This window comes from Halictus rubicundus, chromosome 4, assembly GCF_050948215.1.
Source record: "Halictus rubicundus isolate RS-2024b chromosome 4, iyHalRubi1_principal, whole genome shotgun sequence".
Taxonomy (NCBI): domain Eukaryota; kingdom Metazoa; phylum Arthropoda; class Insecta; order Hymenoptera; family Halictidae; genus Halictus; species Halictus rubicundus.
This window is the reverse complement of record NC_135152.1, coordinates 7,735,223-7,759,936: the sequence shown is the minus strand read 5'-3', so window position 1 is coordinate 7,759,936 and position 24,714 is coordinate 7,735,223. Positions and strand designations below refer to the sequence as shown.

Genomic DNA, 24,714 nt, shown 5'->3' with positions numbered 1-24,714 from the left:
TCACTAAAATGATATCAGATTTTGAAAAACATGGCAAAATAAAAATTGCAAAAATAAACACTATATTTACTTTTTCTATAGGTAAATTGTATAGTACTATTATACTATATATATTATATATACAGAAATTTAATAAAACTTTCTACACAGTTTAAAAATTGTTTTCTTATTATATTAGCATATGTTCTCTTGTAACGCAATCTTTACAGCTTGGCTAAAAAATATTATACAGAGTCATATTTTTATAGTTTATAAAAATAAAATACATCTTTCACACAAACAGTTTATTGTAATTATGCATACATCAATTTACCGCCGAAAGTTTCAACTGTATAGTCGTTAAATATCTTCGTATTATTAAAAAATATAACTTTTTTCACAAAAATTATATTTTCTCCTTCGTAATAAAGTTTCTTTCTATTGTAAATATAGTCATGTATGGCTACGTGTAATTATTAAATTACTACATGTGTAAATTTACCGTTCTCATTTTGTGTACTTTAGTATTTTGTAATACTTATGTTAGAAAAATGGGCGTGTGTCTCTTGACGATCAAATAAAGTTTTCTGCTTTATAATCTCTTATAGTGCACAGAGACACTTCATTTAAACGCGTATTCATTGTATATTAATTACTAGCGCTACCACATTTGAATCGGTTGCCCAATATTAATTTGAGAGACAACAGTTTAGGATTGTAACGCCTACTAGAACATCGATTTCGTGATTTAAAATATGAATTACAAGCTTTGATTCATGATAGTACATTTTCCTTTTGTCTTTAAGTCTCTAAAGCTACTTTTACAAAAATAAAATACGAAATTTGTCATGGTATTTTTTCCTTATTGTTGAGTAATATATATATATTATCGGAATAATAAAATTGGTCAAGATTCAGTTAGTAAAAATTAGATATTATTTTAGTTTAGATATTATTTTAATCATTTTACCTACTAAAAAATAGTATCTTTTCCTTATAGTTAGACAACATGTTACCAAAATAACAAAATCTTTCAAAATTACACATGTCAATCGAATATAATTTTTACCCAAATATTATAATTTCATAAGTATAAATTACGTAAATGTTTTGTTGATATAATATAGTACACACAATCATTTCAGATCGTTTCATACGAGAATAAAATTTGTAATTTCCATCAAGCTCGAATTAAAAGTTAGCATATTTTTACAAAATCACTATATCTTCTACCAAAAGTTTTCATTAGTTAATTCACAACTTTTTATATGTAGAATACTTTAAAAACCGCTTTGACAGTAGTTATTTTACTTTACTGTCCAGTGACAGTACATATATAAAGGATACAATATTTTATCAACGTCAGCATAAAATATTACCGTTTTTATAAGTTCTGAAATCAGTGCGTAAATTGCAACTGAGATTGATATTTCGGTTATCATCAACTTCGAAGTAGTTTGCGTTGAAAAATACGATTAAAAATCTTGAAAACAGTCATTCAGCTTTATAATAAATAACTTTTATAATTGTACGATAACATACTGTAAATTAACATATTGATAATATTTCATAATCGGTATGTGAAATCACGTAGCATGTATAAGACACATTCATTCAAACTTTCTGGAAAATAGATTTCCCGAGCCATTTCATGCAGAACATCTTCAACAACCTTTTCAAACTCCATAAAGTACATTTTTCGCAGCATCATAAATGAAATATATCAGCTAAATTGATTAACCCCCGCGCGTTATCGCATATTGTATGTATATATACACAAAATAGCAAGTCATGGCAGATCGTAATGGTTGATAGCAAGAGGAAACGGCCAACAACTATCTTTTATTTTACACTTTTGTTTGTCTAAACGAAATCATCGAAAGTTTTAGTCAGTGACCAAAGCGTAGTATCATCGCCAACAAGATGATTACACTGGACACTTGGGTGAAACGATGAATGAAGTACAACCTGGAATAAGAATAATTATTGTTAGCTCAATACATTAAAAACAATTATTAAATTTTAAAGTAATCAGTAAAAGTAAATTTTGAACAACATTTTTTGCGATACGTACACTGACAGTCGATATCGGAAATTATTATTCTTGGTTTCGGAATTGTCGTGCATAATGAACTTTCTAATCCCTAGCACGTAATCGCATATAAAATCGTCCCAATCATGATTGCCCATGTCCGTGTTGAAGTTATCAGAATCCTTAAGTGCTTTCACTTTTGTCGCCAGATCGTCCATATTGCCCCGATGAAATTTCCATTCGTGTAAAGTGAAATATTGTCCGTTTCGTATGGTCTTGGACATTCGTCTAACCTGTTTCAGCATTCTGAAAAGCCTCTTTCTTTTATCATTTGAACGCTTGTACACCGCTCTTCTATTGCTCAATGAGCCGAGTAATATTTAAAATAAATAGAAAAATATCTGAATATAATTAGTGGCTTAAGTGAATTAAGTGACACAGAAAACTTTTATTCAACATAAAAATCCATAATCATAATAATTCCCATTGGTGAGAGTTAAACGAGCTAATTCATTTTCAACGAATACGTATGCTTACGTGGGTTTCTGCCCCCTAATACTATAGAAGAAGTCCCAGACGAGTGCTGGGAGATAATGGAATGTGTACTTAAAAACCTCGAATGGGAATCTGTTCCTAATGAGTTTGAGGCCTGGATACCACACCAAAGATTTCGATGGTTTCTGCCTCGCGTGTTTTACTGTGAGTTCGAAGTATTTACCCCATCTGAAACATAAGAATGTTGCTACATATTACTTTGAGAAATGAGTTAAGGATAACAATAGAACAGGCATCTCTGTGTAACACGGTATTCCTACAATATAATATAAAAATTGAAAGAAATATAGAAACGCCTATCGCATATATTTTAATTGATCAATTGCGTAAGCTGGAACATGTATACGATAAGGTAAGCAGTTGTTAGGAAATATGTTACGCTAGGGTTACTTGTGCTAAATTGAATTTTTATGGCTTTTGACTGACAGAAAACTAATAAAAGTTCTTGCGTTATTTAGTTCATTACCCCAAGGGATTCTTCGCTGTGCAGTTGTAAATTTTGATAGAATTGTTCTGTTGCATTGTACTGTGCCATGCAGCGCAAATCAAAGTGTCGGCGACATAATCGATAGGCACCAAGTCGAGAGTCTTCTCCGAGAAGCACCTGGCTGCTTGCAAAGCACCTCTGGAGACTTCCTTCATGATACCTGCGAAAATCAAACAATCCTTTGAGATCTATGTGAATGTTGTTCAGGTTTCATACGCTTTTTTATGGTAACATGTACTCCAAAGAAGAGATATATTAAAAAATTTCAAAGAAGAGATATATTAAAAATAGTTTCAGTAATCGTAAAAGAAGAAATCATGTACCAGTCGTTAAACAAAATTGAAATGAACTGTTTCATTGCAACCAATTGGCAAACGGTACCTGTAATTCCACTAGTATTGTCCACCCATCCAGGATAGGGTTCTTTTCGCGCCGCTCCGATTATACTGGGTCTGATTATAGCCACTGGCAATTTCGAAGCTTTCGTTAATAACAATTGCTCTGCCAAATTTTTCGTAAACGTGTACGTGTTCGGATGGTTCTCCAAAATTTTCTTTTCAAGTATATCTAGGGTGGAGTCATCTAGGCTCTCGCACATGTCGATCACCGTGGAAGGTTTCACTTTCGTGCTGTAACAAATGATCAAAATGATCGGGATCATTAAAACATGAATCTGAATTTTCCGGAGATCCAGTTAAACCCCGTTACCATTTATTTACAAACAAAATGTTTAAATTTAGAATATTTGTCGATACTCCATATGGCACTTATCGGTGAAGAATTTATTTTATTATATAATATTTTTAATAGAAAGTCCCATAAAAAAATAAGGAGAAATAAAAAAGTTTTGTTATTCGATTAGTAGTGGTCTGCTGGTCTCACACCGATATACCCGACCCGTATTATGTTATACTACTCGGCGACCGAGGTCTCTCGAGCTCTAGGCTCCTCACGGGGTATACTCCTCGATAGTGGGGATAATTCCGCGACGTTTATCGGCCATGGCTCGACGACATATATAGAGAATTCACTGTACATCGTAGTTCAGTGTTAAAAGGGGTAAATAAGCGTACAAAGAAACGATTGAGCCAAATCAAACGATCCATGCGTACACACAGATGAATCTAAAAGGCAGACACACACGCATGGATCTAGAAAGAGACGGTCATAGCTATGAAACGCGATCTACTGAAATGTCCTCTCTTCAAGGACGGAGGAGATAAAGGCCGAGCAACGATCAGCAATACACCGTCGATACTTACGTATAAATGGCTTCGTTGACTTCTTTCAGATTCGCGTTGCTGTACGCTGTGCTAACGTGGATGAAGCTGACCAGGTTTTTCATACTTTTGCATAGCTCAATCATACGATCTGTGCCCTTCGTGTTCAGATTGACGGCCATTTTCAATGGCTCGTCAAATCTCACAGTGGCCGCGCTATGAAACACTATGTTCACATTCTGTATCAGCGTCTCCTTGTCCGCGGGCGAGAGGCCAAGGTCTGGCATAGCGACGTCGCCCTTCATGGGATGGATCTTGTTAAACACGGACGGATTTTCCGCTCGGAGTCTGTCGAAGACCTGTCAACAATCAATTATCGCAACGTGTAAACTTTACAGGATGACAACTAAGTCGTTCAGAAAATTCTGCGGATGTTTGATTAAAAACGAAAAAAGAAATTTGTGCCGGCCATTTTTTAGGCGTAGAGTTATTTGCTCAAGTCTGATCACTCTTTTGTATTATCAGTAACGAGATCAAGGAAAAAAATTGGAAGGAAAAGAACTGCGGATACGATCAGAATTTTCTGTACGCATTATCGAAAAGATTATGACGAAATTGATGTTGATGGACACGAGATAATACGGTAAGATGTATAAGAAAAAAAAGTATTTACGCTGTTCTGCAGTAGCTGTTTCAATCGTTGATCGATCGTGTGTCCTTTCTTCGGGCGGACTAGTATAAAAATGGTAATCAGACGCGAACACGAGCGCAACAGCTTTTCCACGAGGGCTTTTCCCAGAAAACCGGTCGCCCCCGTTACCAATATCACCGCATCGCTGTAGAATGCCTCGATCGAGCTTCCTTGGATGCATCTTTCATCGTTTCTTTGCTCTTGGCTCGTTTGTACGGCGGTGGCGCTCATAATAGGGGATAACTGTCCCAGTGAAGACATTTCACTGAACAATCTGAAACAATAAAGAGCGAACACGACATTATTGACATTGCAATCTCATCTGTTCAGAATACGTTTACGAAAATGCGATTCAATGTGATCCGGCTGCTGAACCAGTGACTGCAACCATTTTGCAGAATTAAAAAAATTTATTTAGTCAGAGAAGAACCAAAAAGTTAGGATTTATCACAACGATTCTTTTGCGTCTTTTTTTAACGTGTATAATGCCAATACAGCACGTCTACTCGATTATTGTCCGAAACACGAGTCTGGCCAGGGACAATTATCGGCTAGAAGATACTATTTTAAAGGGCAGCAAAGAAAATAACTGTAATAATTGTAATAATATAATTGTAACTTTCAATGCAGCCTTTTTTCTGTATGTTACGCAGTTTCCTGAATATTCAGGATAATTAATGGAGTCTCTGATTTGTTTTTCAGCAGAAAAAGTTCGTTTCGTTATTAGTTTCGTTATTTGTTTCGTTTTTTCAAATTCTATCGTTCCCAAGTATGATTCAAGTATGGATCTTTCCTTGTATCATTCAAAATGGTCATGTAATGAATTCGTATGCATCTACCTAGAAATTGTTGCTAGTGTAATATTAGAGTATAAGCGTAGCTTGCACGACATTGTTTATATATATATATCAATTGTTTTACAACGTTACTGGCTGTTCTAATATTTATGGACAGGGGAAGCGGTAGTTAACAGAAACTTATTGGACAACATAAAGTGATATAAACCGACAGCTAAACGAATTGTGCCTACAGCGAGAAAATCCCCTAACACGTTGACTGCCACGCGAGTATTACATGTCTTGACTTGGCGATTACAATGGAACTTTCATTACTAAGAGCAAGTGATGATAAAATACTGAGTGATGTTATTAATAACAAGTCATGTTCTCATAATATCGTATACTTCAGATATATAGTATACAAACAATTGCAAAAATAAACTTATGTTTATCGTTCCCTGTCCAGCTCTTTCTTGATACTCGTTAGAAGATTTTTATGCAAAATAAATGATGTAATGGAAATTTATTCCTTTTCCCAATAATTTTGACAAGATATAACAGAACAGTATTCTTAAATTCTTCCGTTGCTTCAAAATGCGAAACAGTAAAATATATAGAATATTGATAAAATAAATTTCGTCATAAATCCATGAAAATTTATTAATTGATCACAGTATAATTTTGTTAAATTCCTAAAATAATCATTACAGAAGTTAACACAAGTCCACAGCTATTTTTCCACAAACGAAAAGCGTTTTATTATTTATGTTAATTTTAGAGTCCACGAGTAATCCCAGTTTACAGGACACTCGAATAATATTATTTAAAAAATTCAGACGATTCGATGCACCGACCGTATATTCTTCAAATTTCCGATCTCCGTCGACGAAATAACTTTCCTGGTCAACATTGTTAAATTCGAAACACCGTTTCCTGAATATATACAGATCCTCCGAAAAATTTTTGAAAAATGCCGTTTACAAGCTGGCAACAATATTAAAAACTTCAGAGTAGAATGTGAAGTTCGCGACAAGAGACAAACGACAACTATTATATGTGATACCATGGTACCGTGAAATATAACTATCCGCAACGACTATCGTTATTGCCTTTATATTTTTCGAACTTTGTTACGTAACTTGACATACTTCCCTTGCAATAATTGACGCTTATTAGTGTCTTAAAACATGCGCGACACTGTCCCTCATACGACTTGCGAAGGAATTGTAGTCGAGCGAATGTGCAACTGTTAACATCAAATTCATTAACGTCAAATTAAAGAACTTCATTTTTTGACAATAGCCTCTGTGTATGTGCCGCGAACAAAGCGATATAACAATCTTTGGATTTTTATTTTGTCGACTTCTTCCTTTTTTGTGACAAATTAAAAAATTTTGAACTTAGAACTCAATAAATAAATTCTAGCTGTAACTATCGAGTTTATACAGGGTGCCTCGAAAATGTTGTACTTTCTTAAAAGGGGCGATTCCTGAGGTAATTTGTTACGGAGTTATTAGCGAAAAGCTGAGGCTTTGTTGAGGAGTTATTAGCGAAGAACAAGGACCAATCAGAGCGCTGCTGGAGCGTGGTGTCTTTGGACACATACTATGGAGAAAATCTTGTTATTTTTGTGAAACATTGCGCAATAGTTAGTGCTCCGCCCATCTGGTGTTAATCCTATCGGCTGCTTTAGGGTACTTGGTCTTATGGGCTCTCTAATCGGGACGTTTGGCTTCTATCTCATTGAGAATCAATATTCATGAATCGTGAAGTGTCGACGGCTGTTATGCCACATTAGACGGGTCCATTATGACCAAAAGTTTCAAAGGTGTTATCTAGCTACGTAGATCCTGGTTATCACTTTACATTGAAAGTAATTTAGTCGAGTCCAACGAGTCTAGATAAAATATTATATATCTATATAACGTTCTCCTTCAGAACGTTAATTATACTCAACTATTATTGCTATACTGGATCTTTATCCAAATGAAAATTTTCTCAGCCAAATGTCTTCCCTTCTTTAATCATTTTAATAAGATGAAAATGGTACATTAATAATATTACGCATTTTTAGTCCGTGAACTCTTTTAAGTTTCACCTACTTATTTTTGTCACACATGCATAAAATCTGCAGTCTAATAATTACCCATATTGCGATGATTCACAAAGATATCACTTTATATGGTTTAATAATTTTAAAATACGATATTAAGGTATAATTTGTTATTTTATTCGAAAAGCTGAACGTTTAAAGACAGTGAAACAAAATTTTCGGACTTGATATGAAACTGATAACCGACCACATAAACGCAGTAATGAGTACTTGAGAGTAGACGTAAACACCGTTTAATAAATGGTAACTCTGCAGCTATTCTCGCATCAAGTTAATCCGTTTAGTAAAAGACGATTTCCGCTCGAGTAAAGTGACATCCGTCTGTGTCATGTAATGCTTCATTCTTCTAGGACAAGGTTACCCCGCGCTAGTTTCTCCAAACCTTCCGTTTTACCGACGTAAATTAATTATTTCATTTAACACCGAACCTACCGAGCCTTAAAAATAACTGGTATATTACAAAAACGACAGGATCGAATTCCTTTGGACTTTTTTAGTGTTACAATTTGCAGGACTACCAAATATATTTATTTAATCATTTCCTACGAAAACATATCTTTATAATTTCAGTAACTGCGAAATAAAAAATCTGGAACCGGTGTCATTTTGACCGGTGGTGGTAGGTTTAGTGTTAAACACCCAAAAAATTATTTATTTTTCTATGTATGTATTGATTATTGACAGAAATATAATTTTATTGTACAAAAATAATTGTCGAATTTCTCTTATTTTCTTTTAAGGATTTCTTTAATGGTCCATTGTTCTCTAATTTTCAGGAAATCTAAACGTATGCAAATCGAACGTTTCAAGTTCACAGTTGCTCACTTCCTCCTGTCCCGTATTCGCTCGGAGGATCCAATAGGATCTGTTTCATTGCGGTGGGAATGAGCGAGGAATAAGAATGTTTTGCAATAGATGTGGAAAGATTATTCACGCGACAAGAAAACGCATAAAACCTTTAGGAAGGAATTGATCGACCTGTACTTGGACACTTTAGATATCGATCGGTCCTCCATTCCACAACCTACATTCAATGCAGTCAATGCACACATGTCATGGACGAGAAATGCATGGCTTTTGATATTTGCTTTTGATATTTCTCGCTGGAAATATTTCTAATCTGACCAACACCAATTTTGCATATCGACGAAAACTCAATCGATGAAAAACAGTCTCGAGGGACTTAATTTGAAAAATGTCAAATTTTCAACTTCAAGAATTTCTTCTACTTTAACCATAATGGCTACACGATTGATCCTTGTACGTAACGATACTGCAGACCCTCCAAAATGTAACAGTATTTTTTTTTTGTATAACAGTGTGTAAACATATTCGTTAGCAATACCTCTGTAACTAATTGTCAGTCGGTTTTCTAGGATGAATTATGAAAGGGTGACTGAATTTGCTCAAATAAAATTCAGCGGAAATTTCGTCAAAATATTTATTTTCATATCTGGTGATTCGTTCTGGTCAAATCAAAACTGTTATTTGTAAAAATAATTCTTTATCTATTCTCAAGCTGATAATATGAAAACTTAATATATTAGGTGTAACAAGAGGATTAAGAAAAATTTGAGAATGTTGTTAAGTGTTAAATGTTGAGAATGTATGTAATTTTCGACTTGTTACAGTTATTAGAAGGAAAAATTGCCTTCTCACTTCGTCCTTGTTCCCGGCGACCGACCTACAACGGTTTTATCTTGCATAAAAATCCGCATTACGTTACTTACTTGCAAGGTGGAATAAATGCATACAAAAGTGACAGGGGTTATTTTGAAAAGTGGAGCGTATTATAGCTGTAAATGTCTAATAAATTCGCAAGGAAAAGGCTGCGAATTAATTTGTACACCCAACAGAAAAAAATGGTGTGAAAAATCGACTACGAATGAATTTGTACAGCTAGTGGATTATTAAAACGTGTAAACTTGTCTCCAAGCAGATATTTAAATCCCAGACGAAATCGGGAAACGTGCAACAACTTTCTCCCCCTTTTGTAAACAAATGTTTACGTAACAGGTTGTCTGCGATCCTTTACCGTTGCTCTCAAGTCTCAAGTGCACGCATTTGACACTGTCGAGAGAGCATATAGTTGATATCGTGTGTATCGCGTTACGTCTCACCGGCACGCTTCAAAGAGTATGCCAGAGCATACCTTGAGACTCGAGGAGAAAGTGCTCGAGGAGCAGAAATCGATATACATATGTAACTCGCTCCCTCGCACGATTATTTCTCATTCTGATCAACGACATAATTTAACGCTGTGCCTCGTAAAATTGACCAATATTTCTCCATGTCGGAAAGGTTAATTTGCATGAATTTTGGTCGCCACTCTTATGAAAGAGGGCCAGGCGTGACGGGGAGAACGCAGCACACCGTAAAAATTGCGACATAAGCGACATGCGAAAACAGGTAACTCGAAAGTAAAATTGTCAGATATTTGTATCGTCTTTTTGAGATCAAGGCCGAATTTCACATTTTAAACGAAAGGGTTGGTTGGAATCGAGCATATGCAGTCAGGTTTATTGAAAATTATGACACAAACAGAGGTGGGTAATATTTGGTGAAATAAATATTTCAAGTACTATTTAATATTCTACAGCAAAATATTGTAGTAAAATATTTTTATTTTGACAATCTAAATCATGAAATAAAATATGTGTATTTAAAAAATCTGAATCGTAAAATAAAATATTGAAATAATGAAACACAAAATGTAATATTGCATTTCACAAAAGGAATAAAATATTTCGAGATGAAATCCAAATACTTATAATATTCTTCAGAATTACTATTTTGAAATACTATTTTAAAAACTTATTGCGTCAAATAAAACATTTTATTTTCGAAGTTGTACGCATACTTTAAAATAAATAGGATTATTTACTATTTAAAATACTATTGTACCCAGCTGTGGGCACAAGTGACAACAACCCGAGAAAAAGGGCTCCACAAAAAAAAGTTGAGTGCGAAGTGGAATATAATTTCGTGAAAACCCCGTTTCGGAAAATCGCAACACTAATTTTACCAATACCGACCAAAATAATGAGCGGCTTCAAATTTTTCTTTTTACACAATTATCGAAATTATCTTCTTCCTGTTCACCTGTCAAACCGCAGGCGTGACTGCTGTCGGAAAGCGTTGAATAATAATTTTATGTTTGCACGTTTTCTCTCGAAAAAATCGAATCCGAATACGTTCGCGATTTAACAAGGTAAAATGGCGTATTCGACAAATTTTCAAATGTGAATTTCTCATCTGGAGAACATTTGACATTTATTTTCTCAGCTGTAGACACACAATTTCCTAATCAGAAATTACAAAAGACGTTGCTGTGTTCTGGACTATTTAATTATTCGCTTCATCTCAATCACGCAGTCCACTGTGTACGATTACGCCGATTGCAAATTGTAAAGGAAATATTTTGCTACGTTTTAGACGGTCTTCTCGTGTACGTATAAATATTGGAAGTGTTTACGTAATCCACACTGTATTTTTACGTGCGTAATTCACCCTGTACGCAGACTATAGATCGTACTGTACCGTCATAGTGAACCTATAGCCTTTCGAACGGTGTCATTACAACGTGTCGCCCTTTGTTTTGACGCTCTGAAAGGTGTCTGACATTTGTCGAACTAGTTTCACTCAATTGTAGTGTGTACAACGTTAGCGGAACGTTCATGTTCTTTGCCATCATTTTGCCTACTTTGCAGTGTACTATAAAGTTCACCCCCTTATACTCAACCCACCCCCTAAAACTTCAACAAATAAAAAACTTTCCCAGTCTTTCAGGATTTAGTATGCATAGATTGGCATTAGGGCAATTTTAACTATTCCAGTGTATTTAAATAAAACTGATTGTTAGTCCAAAAGATTTAAATAAGACTATTATTCTAAAGTTCGTTTCTTTTAACCTCTCGCATTTCTATATCCGATGTGATTCGACATATATGATAATATTGTTTTCTTTTTACTTAGACTAGCAATGTACATGTGTTAAGCTAGTTTCAACAATGTCTTTTTATAATAAGAGTTTAACATTCTGTGTTTTGTGTGTTGTATACTGTTGAATAATTTAGTTTCTTTCGGAAACTTTAATATATCTCGATACTATTAGTAAAACAAATTATTCAAATTCATTAATACCGACCAAGGAGCTGCCTTATAAAGCACACCTCAAAATAAAACACTTAAATGGATAAGAAGTTGGAATAAAATTGAAAGAAAATACGGGGTGCAAGGGGTTAATGGTAATTGACATTGACTGCTGAAAACGATGAATGGACAATTATGAATGGGGAGTAGCTATGAATGGACAGTTTTTAAGCGACAAATAAAAATTATTTTTACAAATAATAACATTGATTTCTTTAACATTCAACCCTCGAATGGCGTACCGTTTTCGTAACTACACTATTGACATTCCTCAAGACCGATTTACAAATCATGTGAAACGTATTTTTCGAGGTATTTTCTCTAGACACGTTAGTTTCTCTATTCGGACAGAACAGTTGCCAGTTGCAACGATTTGCTAGAAATCGAGCAGAATGGACTAAATTGACTTTCATTCTCCGGGTCAAAATGGACCCAAGCTCCGCCTAATTTATTCAATAAAATTTCCATTGGTCACAGGACTATCGATCAAGGGAAACACGACGGGACGACGACGACGTGGAAAGGAGAGAATCTCGAAATAAAGTTCTTGCTAGAACTCACCCTATCTGACACGGGGGTGAGGACCGTCCCGGTGCGATAATATGTCCCTCTTCTCGATCTTTCGAGATGCGAGGCTCGTAACCTTTGGAATTCGTGAAGACGGGGTTTCGCACCCCGAAACATCGCCCTTGAGATACTTTTCCACTGTCACTTTCACACCTTTCCCTCACCCTTTCACCTCTGGCACGATGCACAGCCCTCTCCGTTCGATTCTCCTCCGCACCGTTCCCCTTTCCGAATAATATCGATAGAGATTTACAGATATCACGTTGAAGAGGCTCCCGAAGTGACAGAAGGGTCGTCACTGGCATTGACGACGATCGTCAGGTGATTCTACGCGGCTGCGCAACTGCCCAACCAGCAGATGACGACACCCGCAAGGGTTGGCTTTTCGAACGCGGCCTGTTGCGATCTCTTATACTTTCGCGACAGTCGCCGACCACCGTTCACCTTGATCAAAGTCCACATTATTCAACGATTCCGATACGTTCGTGCCCGATTTTCAGAAACATTGACGCCATTTTTAACGCGTTGACTTTGACTAGGTTTAGAAATTCATATTTACTACTATGTATTCGGATAAACTAAATTTGATTAGGATGCAAAAAGGTGAAGGTAACTTTCCATAGGATAAATTTTAATCTTTCAGTTTCCGCAACCTTTGGAGGGCCTTTATAACATGTTATGCAAAATTCCCACGAACGTCCCTGACCACTGTGGTGGCCACCCCAACCATTTGAAAGTTAATTGAATTACTATGATTTTGCTGGAATTTTTGGGGTTGATATTCATGCTGTTTCTACGAGAAGGAATCCAGCAGCTTGTAGAACATCGGGGGATAATGGTAGAAAATGGTGGTGGCTATGTAATTGATTAATAAAACTCTACTCCACCCTTTAAGACACCAGTAAAGATTGTTACATGTACCATAATTCGAAACAATTCTTACATTACTGAATTACTTACATTACATTCTTGTTTTATTTGAATTTATTGGTTGCTTACGAACAATCGACTTGTAATAAATCTCCGATAGGAGGGGTAAGAAATTGGAATTGAGAATAAAGTTAAAATTGATTCTGAGGCCTAACAATTAATTTGTACATCGAATTTGCCACTACCTTCGGATTTTATAGATTTAGACATGAACGTGTAAGAGTCTGATGATCACGAAGATGGCATAAATAATTGATGGTGAAAATAACAAAATTTTGTCATGTCAATTTTGTGGGTGGTAATGTAAATCCTAATGGTAAATACGTCTTTGTATTAACAAACTGTTTTAGTTGTGGATTTTTCGACTAGATGGTGCTACTTACAGGGTGGCGTGGGTTAGGGGTAGTTACAGATTGTATCAAGCAACAGGTATGTAACAATACTATGTACGAACGAGAACAATACTATGTACGTGCGTATAGCACGTTGCTTCTAGTAGGAGGATGCGTAAATCCTAACACACAATGTAGTATTTAAATATAGCGTAAATGTATTGCTTAAAGAATGTTTGGATCCGCTGTACATATTACTCCACAAAGTAATAAAAGTAACAAACTGATGTGTCAGCTTATTAGTGAAAAACCCTATGAACAGTGATTTTGCAATTGCCAAAATATTTTTAAATTGGCAGCTATTAAAGAGTTAAATTATTACATACAAGACACACTTGAATTTAGTTAGCAAACCAAATTGGCAAGTCAAATAATATAACCCGTCCTTGCTTACATTATGATGTCGTTAATAACCCTGGCAATTGATGCGACGTAAAACCATGAAATAAAAAAGAATTATTATTAGCAGCTGTTTGTGACGAAGAGAAAACAAGAATCAATCCGACGTAGTAAACTTTGCATTTTCATGGTTTTGCGTAACATCGTGAATATTTAAAGATGCATGTATGTAGTTCTCCATGGAGTCGTGCTTAATTAATGATTACAACGTAAACCAATGGAATGTCGCGTTTGTGTATGCGTGCTATTTAGATGGAGTTAATGACACGAAAGGAAATAATCACCCGTGTCGACTGATTTAAAACAGAAATTCATAATTGAAGACGCTGGGACCACCTGTTCCGCAAATTTAATTACCGCTCTGTCTGTCTTTTCTTTGCTGAAAGATGCTTCTGAGGAGATTCGAGAAATTAATCTCAACGACATTCGCTACTCTTAATTGCTTGCAAATTGCAGCGGCGGCGTCCAAATTGTTCGCGTTGCGTCCCGCGAGTTTCGCTTCAACGTTGGAACACTTTAATTCTTTATGCGCACATTCGACGGTAAAGATGCAATTTCTTTCGGCTTGCGTAACAGGCGCAACTTGACTCCTCGAGACAATCATTAACAGCTGCGCGAATTGTTTAACATTTGGCCGCGTTTAAACGTTCATACTCGTCACGGCGGGAATCAGAATTTCATTATCTTTCAAGGGTTGACGCGCCTTCGAGCGGTTGGTGAAACACAAGAGAAATTTAACCCTTTGCACTCGAAGGTATTTTAACTCCAAAATGAAACATTTCTTCCGAAATTGAAAAATTCCCTTCTATATATATATATTTTTCATGTTACACAAAAATGGTATAATTTACCCGTACAATACTGAAATGTTTAGTAATTTATTAAATACAAATTCAATAATTTAAAAAATATTTTGGATAATTATACAGCAATTTGGCGCCTTACAGTCGCCATTCGAGTGCTAAGGGTCAACAACTTTTTTTTACATACAACGGAACACATTTTGTTCGACCGTTGTCATTTCAATGAAATTAGGAGAAAACTCGAAGTAAAACACGACGTGAACGTAACAATGAACTCACGCGAAAATATAAACAACGCAGTTGCACTTTCTGAAGAAATAAACATTTACACCAAACTGTAGCAAAAGTAACAACCGTCTGTAACCGTCCATAGTGTATACCATATAATGTTAGACAACTCGCAAAACAGATGTAAATGTCAATTATAGTGAGTCGTTCATGATCTTTGATGCTAGTGAGCTATCCAATTTAAAAAAAAGTATGTTTTCTTAAAAAATCATTATGTACGTCTCATCTTATGGTATTTCAATAATATTTGCTGAACAACTGGGCCACAAATATATCCTTAAGTAGAAGAACAAATGGCAGCCATTTACCATAAGTAAACGTAATTAAAACAAGGAAACAATAACGAGCAAAATACCAGGTGAATCTTTGAAATTTATTAGCGTCGCCAGAAGATGAAAAATAATTTAGCAATGTAAATTCACCGAGAAAAATTGCGAGAGAAATATGTGGAGCTAATGCGATGCTGGGCCCCGAACGATTTATCGCACGTCAGGGACCAGTTTTCGAATTTCACTTTATTTTGGGCCGAAAAACGATCTCCGGGAGATATCAGTCTCCGCGTCACCGGCTTAATAAATACAGCTGTGTATTGCATGAATGCTGACCGAAGAAAGTTCTTCCGCGTTGCCTGAAGGAAAGGACGTGTGCAGGGTTATGTAATGATTCTCGGGCAACCTCTTTCTCTTGCATCAGCCGTATTTCTTTCTTCGTTGCTTTCCCGAGGCCTGTCCGTATTGCTATCAATTTCTTTCTTATCAGCAGTAAGGCCTTCACGGTGTACGTACACTGGAGAGCAAAACTGAATCCACACTATTTGAAACAACGTAACTTTTTCAAAATTAGATTAAATGACTTGAATGTTATTGAGAAGTTCGAAGGATTGGTTTATTAGACGAGGCGAAAACAATTTTTGGAAAAGAAAAATTTGAATTAGTCGGACTCGCAAAAGAAATAGTAAAAATTGATTTTTCCAACTTTTTTATCTGTGGCTGTATTGAAAATTTAAAACGTGTGTTTTATTCACTCGAATAAATTATATCCATGCTGAAAATTTCACAAATTTTGGATAATTCGTTTACGAGTTATAAACGATTGAAAGTGCGATTGTGAGTCGAAAATCGTAAAAAAATGGCAATTCTTTTCACTTTTAATCGTTCAGAACTCGTAAACGAATTAACCAATGTCGGATTTATCCGAGTGAATAAAACACATTTTTAAAATTTTTAATACTGGCTCTGATAAAGAGGTGTGAAAAAGAACTTTTACCGTTTCTTTCGCGATTCCGACCAATTCAAATTTTTTTCTTCAATTTTTACACCTCGTCTAAGAAACTAATCTTAACTTCTCAAAAACACTCAAGCCATTTGATCTAATTTTAATTAATTATAAATTACAATATGATTTAATTACAATGTGATTCAATTACTTTGTAATTATAATTCCTGGAGTAATTCAGTTGTAATTCTGTACAACTCTGTGTATGTACCTAATACTATTGGCGAAGATGGCGGTACGCCTTTCACTCGAAGCCCAGTAAACCGAGTATAAAAAATCGTAGACAAAGTTTCAGGGGAAGGCTTCAACCTTTAAGCCTACGGTGGTTTCAAAAACTTTTTTCATCGTTCTCTCGCTGTTCGCTGAATCGCGAACAAAAATATCTCAGATAAAAAAGAACGATGGATTGCGAAAGTAGAAGCTTCAACCTTTAAAACGAGTCCACGTGTGTTGTTGTACTATTTTTTTTTAACGAAATTATCCTAGTTCCAAATCGATAATTCTTATATAATTCTTCTTAGATAATTTTTACTCGGACCACGTGCAAAATCCTATGTTCTGAATTTTTGTTTCATTTTAGAATAACTTTCTGCGTGGTGTACTACAAAGTAGCTGTAACATTCAGGCGATTTATTTATGCAAATAAAAATTGGTAAGGTAAGATTTATCATCGTACAAACTGATTTTGGAATTTGACACGGAAAAACACGGGTCGATGATAAAATGCGAAATAAAAAAAAAACGATGAAGCGACAGGTAAATTAATAATTCAAAACGTGTAGTTGTTTCATATTAAATTATGCAGTGGCTTCAATTGATTAACATACGCTATCGCCTATTAGGACTCCGAAAACACAAACAAACAAACAAACAACCAAACAAACACAAACAAATATTTGATCGAATATGTCATCGTGTCAGAATTATAATAAGTTATTACTCAGACTTGTGTGCATAAAAACGCTAAGCACAAGGGGATCAATGATGAATTTCTATTAAAACAAAAAAAGGTAAAAACAGTTTTACGATAATTGATCGAACGTATAATGTGCTAACTATATGAAAAATCTGATAACCTGAAAAAGATTAAATGTATGAAGTAGGCGAACGAGTCATCATCCCAATTTTACATCCTTCATAGCATTAACTTCTCAATCAAATGTTGTAAAAAATAATTGGGCAGAATATAGTTAAAGATAAACATTTTCTAAGTCAATTGTGAGAAACAGAAATGAAATAAAAATTAACTTTCTCTTTTAATAATTTCGCCAAGCAAAAAGTAGTTGTACCAATACGCTTAGCTTCTTCCGCCGTCTGCACAGTTCTGTGTTTCGCTCATTCATTGTAGTTATCAATGCATAAAATCCGTAACCTAATTACACAAACTCTCGTTCACGATTGCTATAGGTAAGTGGGAATAATTTGAATAATAGTAGCATATCGGAAGCTTTATCGGAATAAAGTGAACGGTCTTCAACCTTTCGACATCATGATAAACACATTTCACAACCGTAATGTCCTTAATGGAACTGTAACGAAGATTCTAGTGCCACTTATGCGATGCAAGCGGCTCGACTAATCGTGTCACTAATTAGCCACTATAATATTTACTTTCGAAAATGAACATCCCCCCCAAATGAAAGATACGCGAAATATTCCATCCGTAGCGTCGCCAAAACACGTGAGATACTCGGCCATGGAATCCCATTAACGATACTGTCGTCGACCCAAGACTATAAAAACATTGATAAATTCTTCTCGTGACTGAAACCACCGTACGTTTAGAGGTCAACGTATCACCTTGACCATTGGGCTCTAAATGGAAGGTGTACTGCCATCTTTTCAATAATACAGGATGCTCGAAAAATATAGTATTCCCTTGAAAAGGGTGATTCCTAAGGTCATTTGAAATAACTTTTTCCTTTACGAAAATGATTTCCGTGGCTTTGTTGGAGTTATTGATGAAAAACACGGACCAATCAGAGCGCGGCTATAGCTGGCGGGTTCCCGCTGAGCGTGGCGTTGGCATTGGCCATTGGTGTTTTTCGTTAACAACTCCTTAACGAAGCCGCGGAGTACATTTTCGTAAAGGAAAAAGTTGTCTGAAATAACCTTAGGAATCACCATGTATAAAGTATAAGGTATTTTGTTGAATATTTATCAATTAATTTTGAAAATTAAGTGTCTGAAACAAAATGTAACTATCGCAGATCGCACGATACGGTAGACCTTTTGAACCGCCAGAAAAAGTAATAAAACCAATTTCTTTTCCGATTGACAAAATAAAACATCTTCAAGTCTCGATCACCTTGAGTTCGTCATAGTATAGTATCGCTGTGCTTTATTGCGGTATTTACTGTCAGATCAAATGTTGTTGGATCCAATATTTACTAGATATTAACGTATTAAACTCGGTGTTGGTGCTATTGACAGTGTTGAGATATTGGCACAATATCTTTCCACAAACGGCTGCGCTGCAATGGGGGAAACGCGAAGCGATGTTCTAAATCGCTGACAATAGCTCACAACAGTAAAACTAATTTATTTTTCGATCGAAAACGACATCTGTGTTCTAACTTTTCTTTATGGTTTCTGTATCAAGAAATTTCGTTCCATTGTGTAGTGCAGAGCTGTTCAGCGCCTGCCCGTACGGGCAGCGATTTTCTTTGTCCTGGGCATACACAGAACGGCGGACACGAAGCCACGCCCTCTGCGGGCAAGTCTGCACGCATTTGTCACAGCTACGTGGCAAGCTATTACCCCCACTTAATTACTTAATTACTTAAGGTACTTAATTTTCAAGATAAATTGAAAAATGTTCGACAAAATTGGTGCGTTAAAACTCTCTTTACACATTGTTTGAACATGTTGGCGTTCATAATATTATAAAAAAAAATATATAACATTGGATTTGAAAGGGTCTAGAGAATCATTATACGTGAGAGTCATTCGCTTACGGTTACAACAGAAAATATTCTTAAAGTTAAAAACTTGAATGTTTCTGGAAAATGAACACTAACCTTACTAAGAGCTAAAAGTAATTGAAATGTTTTGTCATATAAAAATGACGATGCTGTATTGACTTAGATGTTGTGGCATTTTTATCACAATACGTGGTTGAATACATAAATTGCTTGAATTATTTTCCACAGAAAAATCTTTCAAAAAACAATTTTTTTAATCGTATTTTTTAAAAGCAGAAAATCTCAACAGCTTTCTAAATTTTACATTTTATTTAAAATCTCGAAAACTACAGGGCCAATTGGTCTGAAATTTTGACCTATCACGCATACTACTACCTACTCTCGCTACTGATGAGTTTCAAATATTTAACAGAGAATCCAAAATTTTACACGTTCTGTGACCATCCATTAATTTACTGGTTAACATTGAACGTATGTAGAACAAACGTTACTATTTCTTATAATTGTTATCTGACGATTACGCCGTGATCACTATATAGTTAAGAGGAATCGTTAAAACTCCCCAAAATCGCAAACATTATTCACTTTAACACCACCCAGTTTAACCATACATTTAGGTGGATGTTCGCTATTCTTTAAAACTATATTTTTAACGGTACTTTATCGAGATCCATCGATCTTCTAAGTATATCCAGTCGGACAAGCAAATTTTCTGCACCAATAGCGGAGTGGAATAAAAATTTATTTGATCTCCCGATAATTTTAATAAATCGTACAGATTATTACGATTAGCCAGTCAACCGCGGAGTTTAATTTTAAAAATCCCTCACGGACGCGGAATTAAAATCAAGCAACGACGAATATACACGTCGAGCGCGGGCCAAATGCCACTATAATAAATTTCACGAAAAAAGTAAAGCAAAATGAGAAGAGTTTTGCGGATCCTTATGCAAAATAAAAATTGTCCAAGTCTATCGCGAGAAATAAAAACTAACGATGAAAATGCGTTTTCTCTTGCAATAGTTTCAACCCCTAGCACTCGCGAATAGCGACTGCAAGGCGCCACTAAAAATTGGTGTATCATTATTCGAAATATTCCTATAAACGGTTCAGAATTGTACGAGTAAATTGCAACATTTTCGTTTGCATAACACGAAAAAAAAAAGTATATAGAAGGGAAATATTTTAGGTCGAAAGAAATGTTTCGTTTTGGAGTTAAAATAGCTTCGAGTGCAAAGGGTTAACAAGTTGAAACAGTATAACATCGTTCAATTCTTTTGATGTCTTCACATAAACGTATAAGATCCGCAGTTTACTAAATATGATCAATAATCGCGTGTCGAGTCACGTTTGAAAAGTATCAACTAAATTTTAACTTACGTTGTCGCTTTCGGCACGGTACGCATGAGATTGATGCTCATCGATGTATGAAGAGTGGATGATGATGGCCGAATGATGGAATGAAGCGTTTCCTCGCGGTAGGAAGACCGAGAGAATCAAAACGAGGAAGTCGAGGACCTGTGTGGGATTACCGGTCACTGGTCGTGTACACTGCTCGAAGGAGAGAGCGAACTCAAAGAACGGGAGGTACCACTTCGTAACACCTTTCTTCTCCAACTGGAGTCAGGCCCAACACTGGCCTCCTCTAAATACTTTCTGCGGGTGAATACGAGCCCCCCTTCTACTGACCCACCGTGCCCGATGCGCGAACATCCCCGACCATAAGCTACCTGACACTGATCCCAGTAAAGGTGAAACTAGTGGGACCGTTAATTACAGTGACGTGCAATAGTGTAAACGCACTTCGCTAGTTTTACATAAAACGTGACAATACAACATTTGTTGTACACGTATTGTGCCATTCTTGTTGTGTCCTTTTCAAGTTTTTACTATTTTTGTTGCTTAGGGTCCCCGTCTTGTTGAAATACTACTTCGTCTTCAGCAAATAGAATTAACAACAGAAGGTAAATTATTTCGCAAAATATTTAAATAATGCTCTTTGCACATGACACCTTCTATCCGAACTATGGGACCAACACCCTTACGAGTAAAACAACCCCAACACATAATTGAGCCACCTCCGAACTTCATAGTTTGTTTTATGCTACTTGCTTGATTACTGTTTTCGGATGAAGTCCAGTACCAAGAGCTTCCATCGGATTCAAATTTATTAATTTTTGTTTCGTCAGACCATATCACTCTTTTCCAATCTTCTGTTGTCCACTTTTTGTATGTATGAGCAAATTTGTTCCGTTATTTAATATTTTTGTCTGAAAGAGCTGGTTTGCGTTTCTTTTCTTTCGCTTTTAACCCGATTCTCTTGATCCATTCAATGATGATGGGCCATTCACTTGCATTTACTCCAACGTCTTGAGCCGCGATTTTTGGAGTTTCATGACTTTCAGACCGAAGACGATGTGCAATTACACGTGCAGCTCTGTCAGAAACAAGTTGCGGTTTATCGTTCCTTGAAGAAGTTGTTATTAAATTAAATTAAATTAAATTTTCAATTACCTTTTAAAGTCATCTCGGAAATAATCAATTTGCGAAATAAGAAAATTGTATGGATCATTTATTATTTCGGGAAGTGGATTATTTGTTATTTGCTAGAATCTTTATTTGTTATTTGATTTTTATAGAAACAAATGGTGTCCTAGGGTGTAGCGTCAAATGTTTGTATTCATTGCTCTTTTTTTTTGCATGACTATGTCTAGACACAATGCTTACTACTCTTCCGGAAAGAGACGAAATAACTGCGCTTCTTAGTACCGATTCAGTGTTATTGTTTTTTCCGTTGACGGTAAATGTTTTTTGGTATTTATTTACTTATTTAGAATTTACTTACTTATTTTATAGTGTAAGTGCACGTGTATTCACCAAGCACGTGGATGCCGATGAAATTTCATATATGCTTCAGAACCGTGCGTATATTAACAGAAAACAATTTTTCGTAATAGAATACTATCCTACCGTTGTCAGCAGAGAGAATGTTTACGTTTGCGTCTTCTTTAACTGATAGCCCCATGTCTCGAACATATCAAATGTTTAAGTCCTATTTTTAGTCCTATTAATCCTTAGCACTCGAATGGCGACTGCAAGGCGCCATTAAAAATTGCTGTATCATGAAGGGAAATATTCTAGGTCGGAAGAAATGTTTCCTTTTGGAGTTAAAATAGCTTCGAGTTCAAAGGGTTAAAAGCTCAAGCAAGCTTCTGACGCGATAACGTATTAATTTTTTTGATTTTCATTTTTACTTTCACCTATATTCTTTTCTTGTCATTTTATGATTTTGATTTCGTTGACATCTATTTTGAATGCTATTTTAAAGATAAATTTTCGATTAACAAGTAAACATTATTTCTCCAAATAATCAGTACTTCATTTTATTATTTGCCCAATTATTTGCATAGCTTTAAATTTCTTTGATTGACCAAATCAGGTACATATCATTAATTGAAATATATTATTTGTCAAATACCGAAGAGCATTATCTCGAGAATTTATTTACAAATTTCTCTTTTTTAATATTCATGTTTCTGCAAAACGCCGTTCGTGATACCCATTATAACAGATAGAAGTTCTATATACCATAGAAATATTGAATGGTTTTTTTACACCCTGTATCAAAAGGCCAGTAGTAAATGAATCATGATGTCAGCAAAGAAAAATATCTATATCTCAGGAACGGTTGACCTTTCGACCTATGTTTACTAAAGCTTTTTTTTTATTAAAAAATACCAAGTGCAGATAACCATTCGGCATTACACTTTATAATGCGGAATTAGTATACGTAATGTATCAACTTCTTCGGAACTGGTCATTTAAAAGAAAATGATTGAGTTTCTTTTACACACAGGTTGTCGTCAAACAGCCCGTTCATACGCTTCCGGTAGATCAAAGTTTAAGCTGGAAACATAAATGGACCACAAATACCAAGCCATGCAATTTATTATAAAACCCAACGAGAGACTGCGTAAATGTACAGGGTGAGTCACCTAACGTTGGCACCTCAAATATCTTTGTTGTTTCTAAAGATACGTAAAATATGGTAAGGACAAAGTTGAATTATGTCATTTTTTTAGAGATATCAAGGTCACCTTGACTTTTTTTTAAATGGAACCACCCTTTATTAAACACCTACAATGATAGTCCCTTTCATTAGGAATGCAGTGACTATATTATTCCAAGGTCATTCAAGGTCAAGGACAGAAAAAACGTATGAAACTAAAATATGGAAGCAGAATACCTGTATTTTATAAATGTATAATTGGGCCATGATTAGTGAATGTTGCTTCGTCCGTAAACAAGACATTAGAAAAAAATGAATGATTTTGAAGCAATCCCCATTGACAAAAGTTAATTCTACTTTGAAAATCATTCCCGTGCAATTCTTGATGGAGCGATATGTGGAACGGATGAAATTTATGTCGGGCCAGAATTCGTATTACGCTACTTTGACTTATGCCTGCTTTCCGGGAAATTTTTCTCGTACGCAGGTGAGGATCGACAGCTATAGCTGCTAAAATATTATGATAATTTCATTGTCTTCATTAGTCGTGGGATTTTTCCGTTTGTGCTGTCTTGCATATACACTTCCAGTACTTTGAAACAACCTGTACGTATTAATGAAAGTCTGTCTAGAAGGAGTGTTTCGCTCGGGGTACCTTTCTTCATAAAGTAATAGGGCCTGCACTGCATTTTGTCTACATTCACAGCAAATCGTGATCATATCACACTTTTCAGTCATTGAATAAGATGGAATCGCATTTGGAAACATACTGATAGTAAATAAGAATGCTGAATAACAATAACATTGAAGGACCTTAGTATGTTTACTTTAACTACGACCACACTATGTTTACTATTTACTACAAGTCTCAACCGTGATAAACGTATTCTGCTTTCATATTCTAAATATTATACGTTTTCTCTGTCTGTGACCTTAAATGACCTTGGAACAATTATTGTTACTGAATTCCTAATGAAAGGGACTATCATTGTAGGTGTTTAAAAAAGGGTGGTTCAATTTAAAAAAGTGAAGTTCACCTTGATATCTCTAAAAAAATGACCTAAAAACAAAATTTTTTTTTGGCATCGTGTCAGCCCCATTGTACCATTTAAGTTTGTC

General features: G+C 35.4%; 1 protein-coding gene across 4 annotated transcripts; it reads right to left on the bottom strand.

The window, feature by feature from the left end:
- Positions 1-266: 266 nt before the first annotated feature.
- Positions 267-21,274, bottom strand: LOC143353318 (putative fatty acyl-CoA reductase CG5065). 4 transcript variants are annotated; one of them, XM_076786542.1, is made up of 8 exons: positions 21,119-21,274; positions 4,947-5,238; positions 4,316-4,632; positions 3,435-3,682; positions 3,033-3,213; positions 2,549-2,734; positions 2,054-2,317; positions 267-1,947 (listed from the first exon to the last, which is right to left on the bottom strand). In XM_076786542.1, exons 2-8 carry the CDS (start codon positions 5,223-5,225, stop codon positions 1,869-1,871), a joined length of 1,554 nt encoding a protein of 517 aa, XP_076642657.1. In that variant the 5' UTR covers positions 5,226-5,238; positions 21,119-21,274; the 3' UTR covers positions 267-1,868. The 4 variants fall into 4 exon arrangements, with proteins under 4 accessions (XP_076642657.1, XP_076642656.1, XP_076642655.1 ...); XM_076786541.1 differs by having other exon boundaries at positions 21,105-21,257; XM_076786540.1 differs by lacking the exon at positions 21,119-21,274 and adding an exon at positions 20,967-21,107.
- Positions 21,275-24,714: the final 3,440 nt, after the last annotated feature.

Excerpts from the sequence above, each read along its gene's own strand:
- LOC143353318 (XM_076786539.1), bottom strand. The coding sequence starts at position 12,880 with ATGCCAGTGACGACCCTTCTGTCACTTCGGGAGCCTCTTCAACGTGAT. Across the intron at positions 3,683-4,315 it reads GTCAACGAAGCCATTTATAC|CACGAAAGTGAAACCTTCCA; the intron begins GTAAGTATCGAC and ends CATTTGTTACAG. Across the intron at positions 1,948-2,053 it reads TTCCGATATCGACTGTCAGT|GTTGTACTTCATTCATCGTT; the intron begins GTACGTATCGCA and ends TTCTTATTCCAG.